The sequence below is a fragment of the Ptychodera flava genome, chromosome 1, assembly GCF_041260155.1.
Source record: "Ptychodera flava strain L36383 chromosome 1, AS_Pfla_20210202, whole genome shotgun sequence".
In the NCBI taxonomy this organism is placed as follows: Eukaryota; Metazoa; Hemichordata; class Enteropneusta; family Ptychoderidae; genus Ptychodera; species Ptychodera flava.
In genome coordinates this window covers 36281147-36292214 of record NC_091928.1, presented here as the reverse complement: position 1 = coordinate 36292214, position 11068 = coordinate 36281147, and the positions used below count along the sequence as shown (strand labels likewise).

Genomic DNA, 11068 nt, shown 5'->3' with positions numbered 1-11068 from the left:
AAAAAAATTGAAAAAACACTGATATTTTGTATCATTTTGACCTGCTAAGTGTAATGTAAACAAAGGATCTGTATAAGTGTTAGGGCGGTCGAAGCATAATGTAACATAACATCCAGCACCTAATATTATGAAATATTTCCTACAGTAAGTATGTATATTTTGAATGAAAATGACACACTTGTCCCAAAAATATGCTAATACTGGTCACGTGACCTAATTAGGTATTCAAAATGGCCGCCAACAATATAAATTTATCATTATTGTTACATTTTTTTCCAATTTTCCAGTAAAAGATATTCGATATCGATCATATCCCAGTGCTAAATCACAAAAATATAGTCCAATGACCATGGACTTTGATGTAAACTTTATATATTATGATAAACTTTACACAGATTTGATAAAACTTACTCAGATTTTCTTGTTTTACTCATAAGTGAAGAATTACACAGAGCGCCCTTGAATAGGGGTCAGACAGGTCAAGGTATCCTATTTTATAACATCTGACTATTGAATTTATCAAAGTTTGTCCACAATTACAAGATATGTTTGGAATTGTAGTATTACAATTGCCCCAAAAATATGCAAATGCTGGTCATATTACCTCATAAAATATTCAAAATGGCAACCAGTATTCTAAATTTACAATGATTTTCACATATTGCTTCTCTTTCTGACGACATTCAAAAGAATTTATCACTTCCCACTTCTCAATTATGTCTAAATGTATATTAGATTCTGTTGTCTACAACCGATGGTTCCAAGAAAATGTCTGTAACATCATTTTTATGAACCCAATAAAAGCTTTGTTCAAATCACAGTGTACACTAACATTAATATCATTTTGCAAACTCAGAATTTGATTATTCGAGTTTTGAAAACTACATCCAATATACATGCAAAAACATAAGAATACACAATTTTATTGTAACCAAAAACAATATTTATTGTTTTTCTCTAGTAAAAAAAGTGAAAATAATGTAGCAACGCCCTAAAAATCAGACCGAAACTCTCAAAATGTCATTAGGGAACCATTTCTGGATAATGTTGGTTTTGTGGCATATACATCATTAGTATAGTAAAATTAGGTCTTAGAACACAACACTGTCAATGTTGATGATGTCGCTGTCTTTTAATATATTCTGAGCTCTGTATGTCATCTCCAAGCCTTCCTCTTGTCATCCACCAACAGTAACATTGAAGAGGGAAAAAATGCAGAAAGGTCTGCAGTATATTGTCTTTTCAAAGTACAGTACTGTATGTAAAACCTACTAAAACTTTCTCAGTTTGTTTTCTCAATTATACATCGCATACAATAAATATCATTCTGTCTTCAATTGCATTTTGACTGTCAACTCAGACCCCCTTATATGATAACCTAGCACTGTTAGTGAGATATAATCTCGATATCATTATATGCTATTACATTTTTACGTATTCAGAAACCACAAAGCATTTTGAAGGAATACAATATCAGCGGATATTTATAATTATTACAAAATGCGTTAACTAATGTTACAAAACGCGTTTTATTACAAAACGCTGATACCCTTATTACAAAGCACGTAAACAATGTTTTATTACAAAATGCTGATACCCTTATTACAAAATGCGTAGACCATTTTATTACAAAATACTGATACCCTTTTTACATTTTGCGTAAGTTGTTACAAAATGCGTCATATTACAAAATGTCGCAGTACAACATGTTCACATCATCAATTAGTGAGGCCAAAAAAATCCAGTCAAAATTATTATAAGCTGGGTTTGGCATTCATAAATATTGTAGAAGTACTTCTTTCCTGAAGGCAATTAATGTTATAAAAATTGATACGTCTCTTGAAATCACTTGATTTGATGAAATTCATCTTCAGTAATAAATCTCGTGCACGTTGTTTTTAACTGCATTTTTTGAATATGTATTTATGTGGTAGATTGCATGGTCACACTGATTTAGTATCACGTGTTAATAGAATTTGTGTCAGAAATGGTATTTCACTTTTGCGGTATATTTTTGAAAAGCGATATTCTCAATCGATCCTTAAAAATATGAAGACATGTTCAAGGCCAGATGAGCTGACTGACAGCATTCGCCAGTTGTTACTTGCCAAAGATATATACAGTCGTCATCTTCTTAATATGTTATTAAGACCATTTTAAATTTGGGGTTTTTTGTCTTGTACCGAGTGTTTTCATTTAATACCCGATTTTTAAATTATCATTTTATTAGTTTTTGTATTTCTCTTCTTCTGAAGGCTTTATAATAAAATAATAATAATAAAATAATAATATAATAATAATAATAATAATAATAATAATAATAATAATAATAATAATAATAATAATAATTTTGCTAAAATTGGTGTTGCTCATAAAAAACAGAATCTGAGCTTTCCAAAAATGTATGGTTTGTGCTATTTCATGCTAGTTTACTCAATGTAGGGGAGGATATAGTACCCCTACCCCTACCCATTTTCGCCATTTTTTGCGGTACATGCAAATCAAAAACCAGCCCAGATAGGTAGTGCATCCCAAAATATCCAATGTTAAAATCTTTTTTCTTGTTCAGCAGGTCCTAAAGAACAAAAGAATACCCATGTAGTAGAGATGTGGGGGATGCACGTGGGGCCCCTCCGGCCTACGGACAAAATGAACTCTTCTAATGCCAATCTTTTCTGAAGGCTCGAACTAAAGTGACAAACCAAATACACTAAACACTTGACAGAGTGTCAAATGTAATACACGTTTGTGCCTCACTTTGCAAGTAAATGTGATTAATATACGTACTTGTACAACGTCGACATTACTCGCAAATGGAGCAAAACAGATAAGACAAAAACGTATTGCTCATGTCAAAATGGCCAATTTTCCTCCCTTGCAGTGGATCTGTTCGATTTTCTGAGGCCTTTAGTCGGTGATAACAGCCTCCAGATAGCCAATGGTAAAGATGGCAAACTTAGAAGGAAGATTTATGATGTTCCGTTCAAAAACGAGGCAGTGAAGAATTACTACAAATGTATTCAAGAGGTAAAATAGTACGACATATATTCATGTTTGTTTGAAAATGGCAGTTTCCGTTAATCCTCCTCAGTAAGTTAGAAGACGGTTTGAAATCCCTTGTTAAGATAAGAGCACTCACGTTTCCTTCTTAAAACAATCCTGCACAAAATAGCTTGGAACAGTTCGTAAAGCCGGATAGAAATAATGGGTTAAAACATGCACAAAGCTAGTACACACACTAGCATTCAAGTAATTGCCTATGCATGTAAGTAAACAGCCATACAAAAACATTTATGAAAAAACCTGCATAAAAAAAAACCTTTTTTTTCTTTCCAAAGATGGCTGATGAGACAGCGGAGAAGCTGTCCTCCATTCCTTCCCGTGAAAATATTTCACTGCAGCAACACGTGCCACTGTATGTAAGCAAGGCTTTCGGTAACGTGTTTTATGGCGACTTCTTCAAAGACGAAGAGATAGCCATTGAGTTGCGCGACAACTACGAGACTGTAAGTGCAATTATCTTGCATGTTTAGAGATTATTAAGGGTAGGGACGAATCGTAAATATAGTTTGAATTGCAATTTCATGCAGTTCTGCTTCAAGGTATTAGACTAAGCTTACTGGTGTACGGTAAATTTCGAAACTTCCGTTGGTAAAAGTCTGTCAACCCCTCGAAGTAAAAGGAAAAAAATATCTTTTTAAAATACATATATTTATTAGCCAATGGATGATTTGCACTTTCAAACTACAAAAGTTAAATTTTCCTGTTTAGCTTGGTCTTAAAGAAATTGAAACTATTATTCTGTCTCGATATATTTTGATTTGTCAGAGATACAGATTTAAGGAATGCCTTCTCATGTGACTTGGAGTTGAAGGAAGTGTAATTCCGAAAACTATGCCTACTCCCCACTGGAATATAATATCAGGTGGTTCACAAAATACCAGGATATTTGTCCAAGTGCATCTTAAAGGGGAGGTATTGTCCAAGACGCGTAGTGCCAAGCACATTACCGAAGCTGATATTGTACAAGGACATAAAACCTTGTGAATAAATGTATGCTTAAGCACCTGTTTAGTCCAATGTTATGGGGAAAAGTCGAAATTATAGCGATTTGGGAATGTCCGTCACACAGTTGCACGGTAGCTGTGAGACGCTTGTCCCGATGCACAATATATATGATTTAGGAAACAGCCATCCACAATGTCTGCAGCATCCTTGCAGAGACTGGAAACTAAGCGTTTAAGTTTATAAAGGTAAATGGCAACTTTTGATAATAACCGTACTGAAAACAACTCGTGAGACCATCCTTCACACATTGGCCTATAAGGTGGGTAGGTAGGTAGGTAGGTAGGTAGGTAGGCAGGAAGTAGGTAGCTAGGCGGCTGGAAGGGTAGGTAGCTAGGTAGGTAGGTTTGTATGTGCACAGGCATCCTTGTACATACATCTTTTCCTGTTCCAGGTCATGGAGGCGCTCAACCAGAAGATATCTAATGTTGGACCTGCAAATGAAGAGGAATTCAATACGGGTTTGTTATATTCTATACTACACTGTAAACAACATTACCGCCGCGGCTTTAGGCATCATCTTACAACCCATCCCAGATTCTACATGGACCACAACTCCAGTCTCAGCAGGGGATCTTCCACAGTAGGCTGCATGATTCTCATAGCTAATAACATTAACAAATGGCGCATATATTTCGATAAATACGGCGAAGCATTGCTTGAAAATAACTGCTGAAAAAGATTGCGATTTGCGTTTCCACTGCTCTCTCTCTCTCCTTCTCTCTCTCTCTCTCTCTCTCTCTCTCTCTCTCTCTCTCTCTCTCTCTCTCTCTCTCTCTCTCTCTCTCTCTCTCTCTCTCTCTCTCTCTCACGACTTGTCAAATCCTGTTACAGACGCGAAATCGGCCATAGAATATCAGCTTGTTTTATGTTTTTTCCCAGAATGAGTTTCGTAGGCCTAAATACGTGCACCTTTGTCTGTTATTATGCTTTTTTGATCTTGATCATCTATATTTGTTACTTTCAGTGTTTTGAACACAAAAAAACAAAAGAATTAACAAACCAATCAATAAGAAAAACTATTGCGTTATGGGTGATCCTGTTAGTGTAAACCTTACTTCACATTTTTACACCATTATTCAGCCTTGAATACCTGGCGTGGGATTATACAAGAAGCAATTCAACACCGACGTGACAATCCTCCACTGAGGGAGGAAGATAGGAACTTCCTTGATGTACTCATTGACTTCTGCGCAACTGACGAACTATTGTATAGTGACGCTTCCCTGTACTTCCTTGGTGGTTACCATACAACTGCCTACAGTGAGTAAATAAAATATTCCCCTGAATATAGGTTTAAGATTATTATGATTGTTTGCAACCGGTAGAAGGCGCTTCTCTCAGTATTGATGTATTATTTTAAAGATAAAATCTTTTGCGGTCTTTCGAGTTTTCACTGGCAAGACTGGAGACATGGCAATGGGAGAAAGTTGTGTTTCAGACTGTTATCAATTTGCAAATTTCCCGGCCGGACCACCGGAATCGTAGTATGTGACAAAACTACGTACGCTCATGTAATAAACACATTAGTGATGTTAATATGCCTGCCTTAATAATGTATACTTTACACTTTGCAAAGTAATATAAAGATAGGATAAAGTTTTACCGGTATGTGTCTGTTGCTGCTAAAATAATGAATGTCAAACATGTCTAAGTTGCAGATTGTATGCCTTACCATCCAAGTGGCTTAAGTATGAGCTTATAAATCTGACAAGACACTTATTGTCGGTTTTTCAATCTTCATGCTTCGACAAATTAACATGGCACCTTGGATTTATCATTCTTCTCCCAGTGCTTGTGTGGATGATCTACTTTTTAGCACGAGACATGAAAATACAGAACAAGATTCACGAAGAACTAGTTGAAGTCCTCGGGAATGAACGAAGTGTCGACTTTAAAAACCAAAGTCAGTTAAGGTAATCATTCTGTTATGAACATTTGTCTCAACTTTCAGACGAATACTAACCCAACCTCCACACACAGTTTTTAGCGTTTCGTTGATAAGACCGTAACCTGACTTAAGAGACCCTTTTAGTCCTTTACCGCGCGCCGCCACCATAAGGGTGGCTGTTGGTCAGACTCCCTAGATACGTTACAATTACCCATGTCACGCTACAATCTCTGTGTCATAATTTAAACTAAAACAAACATGTCAAGGATTTATACGAACGCATACATGTCAAAGGAGTTTCTTTGACCCTTACACTACTCAATCACCGAACAGAAGATTCAGAGATGCGAATTCGGAGCCTTAGGTTGCGTTTACAAAAAACGGTGAGGTGGGAGATTCAGAAATTGGAGGGGGGGTAGCAGAGATGGCTTGAAAGTTTGCACTATTTAATGGGAAGACCTGAAATATCTTTTGTTCCCTTTTACTTTCTACATATTCCGATTCCAAAGGGTGTAAGGTTGAAATCAATGAAGAATGAATAACATTTCAGTGTAATCCAACTATTCTAATGTAAGTAATAATTAAAATCAAGAACCATTTTGTCACATTTCATGACTTTAATCTCGAAAAAATCTAAACATGTACAATTTTTAGCAAATAACAGCAGGGTCGAACATCTGCGAGCAGAACTGCCCATAGACCCTTTCATAAGTCTAGCGCCCTCCTGTGGCCACTGTGAATTTGAAGTCAAAGCGAGGCCACAGGGGAAAAACCTGGGCAGGGGCTGGAGGGTTTTCCCCAGTGGCTCGCTTTGACTTCAAATTCACAGTGGTCACAGGAGGGCGCTAGACTTATGAAAAGGGTCTATACGTGTTTATTTTTTCTGTGTGTTCATCTCTAATGCTAATTAGCGGGAACTTGAGAAAATTATTCATATCGACTGGAGGAGGGGACTTTGAATTTTCGTAGGTATTGAGGGACAATCTGAAAAAAAAAACTTCAATGGCGATTCCTTCAGCCCCCTCCCCACACCGCTATTTGTGAACACAGCCTTATACCATTCCGAGATTACCTATGTTGTACTCCAATCGGAAGATAAGCAAATTAAGTCATTTTTTCCTAAACTCTATCTTGATGAAATCGTGTTGCTTTCGCACTCACCCATTCCCGTACATGTGTAGCTAAATTACCTTGGCTACATTAAAACTTCCGTTAACGACAGTAAAATAGAACAATTTTCCATTTATACATGTTATAATGGAAATGTTCTTATATATTATAGTATTTTTGTCAAAATAGAAGTCTTGCAGTAGATTTCCATTCTTTTGGAGGCGTTAAGTCAAGTTTGCTAACAAAGTTCTACAGAATTTAACTTTTACTTTTAAAATCTAGCTTTAAGTAAACTTAAATGTTTGTTTCGTAACAACAATTTATTGTCTATGGAGAAAAAAGTCTATCAAAAGGTGATACAGATTAATATGTTCTTTTAAATAGATATCTTAAGAGGGTTATAGATGAAACCATACGCTGCTCTGTACTTGGCCTATTTGCTGCAAGAGTGAATTACGAAGAGGACATGAAAGTCTTGGATTACACTATTCCAAAAGGAGTAAGAACGAAAAAGTATTAGAAGCTGAAGTGTGCTTTACCTTTCCACATGGACAACAACTTGTATCAAATGCGTATCAATATTCTGATTAATTCACTCGGAATATGCTCTCTTTAGGTAAAATGCGCCTCGGGGACAGATATTCGGACTCTCAAACCTTTGCAGTTTTTTCTGATCTACCACTTGTTGGAGCTCATTTTGAAGCCATGGGAAAAGAGAAAAACGTTTACTGTCTCAATAAGTTTTTTCTGAAAATCGACACTTTGTTTCATTTCCATAGAGTTAACACAGGGATGGCGGCCATTGTAAATTCTAAACATTGGTAAATCTTGGGTAATTCGTTTCTCTAGAAAAAAATTACACGGCGACCCCTGATTTTTATTTTTCATTTCGAAAACGAACGGAGAAAGTTTTAGCAAAAGTTTGGGTCTTGCACTTTCGAGGCGCATACCGCTTTAAAAACAAAATTACACGTAAAGTCGGGTTGCCTGAAGCATAACAGAATACACTTTTGATCAACATAAGGACGAGGATAGTCTCCTTTATCAATGAATCAAACCGCAGACTTGCATGACAATTTTATCTGTCCCTAATTCGATCTTGTCCCTATAACGAGGGTAGGTTTTTTCCAAATTCTTCCGGTAACCTTCAAGAGTCAATCAAATTTGACTATCATCCCATGTGAATTTGGATGATTTCATTATTTTTGCGATGAGGCCAAAAAGTTTGGTAATTTGGTCCTTGACACTCAACATGATGCGATGATGCGATTTCCCTTTTTTTCTCCAACAATACTGGCTTGGCACTGTTGATGCAACAGTTATTGTTTTTTATCACCGACTGCAAAATACTGCAGTCATCTTTTTCGCATTTTTGGACATGCAAGACAGAGATATTAAGGATAACTGTGCTGATAAGTATGTAACCAAAAAACGGATGACGTGCGGGTCCAAAAATAACGCGCGCGCTGACTAGAAACAAATCTATCATTTTTGCCAAATATTAATGTATGATAAAATGAGTTCCTATACGTTTATCTCTTTTTCTTTGCAGACTGGAGTATTACTGGCTCTAGGTGTTGTGTCGGCAGACAAGACCGTATGGCCTGACCCAGAAAGGTATATCATAACTGTAAAACGTAGAAACCACTCGGAAATTGATTTGATGGCTCCCAAACATTACATTACTTTGTTTAAGCTTTGTCGAAGTTTTCAAAGCCTTGATTGTGTGAAATTAAATCCAGAATTTAAAGTTCCTCATAAAGTAAGCATATTGTACGGAGGTCATTCTCAATATTAGATATCGATCACTTTTAGGTAACATATGTCCATCTTTTCCCAAATTTTGAACGATAATGCAAGATCGTCATTATTGAAGAAAACGCTTAGTGATAGGAATGTTTAGATCATTGCTGATTAAAAAAATATGTGTCTAGGGTTCATGTCGATTGTACTTCGTCTCACTGTGTCTGTTGCATTCATAGTGATTCTCATTCTGATACGACACAGGAGCACACGATATCGGGAAAGGAACTAGTCACTGCTTTGGTTCGGGATTATGGATCTTTTTTCTCAACATCAAAAGTGATTGACCCCTTAGTCGTTGAAAACGAAAAACAGTGTGACACCCCGCACTATGATAACGTTCGAAGGGGGACCCTCCTTTTCAAGGCCAAAGGTTTTAAAAAGTTGAAAAGTCATGTAAACTAACAGAATGTTGTAACAACCGTTCCTTTAACCACAGTGGTACACATAGACATATAACGTTGTCAACAAGCTGTATGTCGTGGTGAAAATTGATTTGTGCATGCGTCTGTAAACTCGCGCTAACTAAAATCAGAGGTTTATAATATAATAATAATAATAATAATATTTGGTTCTTATATAGCGCACATATCCACAAGTAGATGTGACCAAGGCGCTTTACAATTATTATTACCCCTGGTCACTGGACCTAATATGATACCACTCAACTCCCTGGGGAGCAGACAACAGCTCACATGTGCAGCCAATAAGCGCAGCAGAGCTAAACGCACACATAACAACCTCTGTCCTACCAGGTACCATCACTCCTGGGTGGGGAGAAGCAATGAGGAATAAAGTGCCTTGCCCAAGGACACAACACCACAGCCATGCCGGGGCTCGAACTCACCATTCTTTGATCGTGAGTCCACTGCTCTAGCCACTGGCCCATGATGCCTCCTCCACTGGCCCATGATGCCTCCTCAGGTTTAACACTCGCTTGCTATCGATTACCTCTGATTAATAAAACTCACTTCACTTTCATACACAGGTTCGACCCTGACCGATTTCTCCCTGAAAAAGTTGCAGAGCGTCACAAGTTGGCATTTTCTCCATTTGGATTCGCTGGCAAGAGGATTTGTCCAGCATATCGCGTATCCTACGCCGAGGCTTCGGTGCTATTGGCAACACTTTGTAGAAAGTTCAAATTTCACCTGGTTGGAGGTCAAACTATAAAGCGAAAGTACGGTTTCGTTACATTGCCGAGCGATGAAGTTAAGGTCACGTTAGAAAAAAGAGAATGACAACTACCTAATCCAGATCTTCTCAAATCGACGATGATGTAAGCATTGACAACACAAACAGTATCATAATATCAAATGACTTAATATCAAATGACTTAAGTTTTGTATTTTGAGCATAACAGTTGATCGAAAGTCCACTCTTATCTTTCTTATGTTGCCGTTACGGAGAAAAATCCAAAGTTACGGAGAAAACTCCATCTGTCACAACCAAAAGCGTTACGAGGGCGAAATAAGTTAAACGTTTATATGTTAATTGAAAACATTGACAAAGAAGGTGATAAACACCAGCCTTGACGAACAACAACATTTGGTGGCGGCAAAGTTGTATTAAGAAAGTATAGACCTGGTTATAAAACACATCCTCGCAAGATTAGAGCTGATTTTAAAAAGACTAACAAAGACGCCTGATGTCGTTGTTCCGGTCAGCTGTGATATTTGAGATTTAATCTGTCTTAAGAACAATGTAATTAAAATATTTTAAAAGCATGCCAAATCGTAGTACAATATTTTACGGGATGTCAAATCTCAAATAGTCAGTTAATAGCTTTGTAATTAACAGCTCTGTAATTTTTAGTGTAAATTTCCAGCCCATATGTTTTGTCATAATTTTAAAGTAGAGTCATGTTGAATGGTAATTAAACAATGATAGCATCTAATATATATCTTGTTCACATTGGCAACCCAACTGAAATTTGGGCCGACGCAAAATAATTGTCCTTTTGGGATTAAATTTGGTCAGGTCCACACTTACCGGTACCAGAATTAGGGCCGGCGTAACTTTACCTTCCTTTGTGACCTCTGACCTGTCAAAGTTCAAAATGGCGCATTTGAATATGGCACGCTGTTTCTACTGTTCATGATTTTCCTGTGTTTTTACGCACAAGAAGGGCAAATATGACTACCACTCACCCTTTTAATCATCGGAGAGATCTTCACTATTTATTGGATGAGCATATGG

The 11068-nt window shown here is 37.0% G+C and overlaps 1 protein-coding gene across 1 annotated transcript; it reads left to right on the top strand.

Moving 5' to 3' along the window:
• The first annotated feature begins 1691 nt into the window (after positions 1-1691).
• Positions 1692-10110, top strand: LOC139144514 (cytochrome P450 20A1-like). The gene is made up of 9 exons (XM_070715215.1): positions 1692-1725; positions 2882-3027; positions 3339-3506; positions 4460-4526; positions 5149-5328; positions 5858-5981; positions 7451-7565; positions 8619-8683; positions 9858-10110. The coding sequence occupies exons 1-9, from the start codon at positions 1692-1694 to the stop codon at positions 10108-10110; spliced, it is 1152 nt and encodes a 383-aa protein (XP_070571316.1).
• Positions 10111-11068: the final 958 nt, after the last annotated feature.

Bases quoted from the DNA above. Each gene is read 5' to 3' on its own strand.
- LOC139144514 (XM_070715215.1), top strand. From the start codon at position 1,692: ATGTCGCAGTACAACATGTTCACATCATCAATTA. The intron at 4,527-5,148 runs GTTTGTTATATT...ACCATTATTCAG, and splicing joins TGAAGAGGAATTCAATACGG to CCTTGAATACCTGGCGTGGG. The intron at 5,329-5,857 runs GTGAGTAAATAA...TTCTTCTCCCAG, and splicing joins TTACCATACAACTGCCTACA to TGCTTGTGTGGATGATCTAC.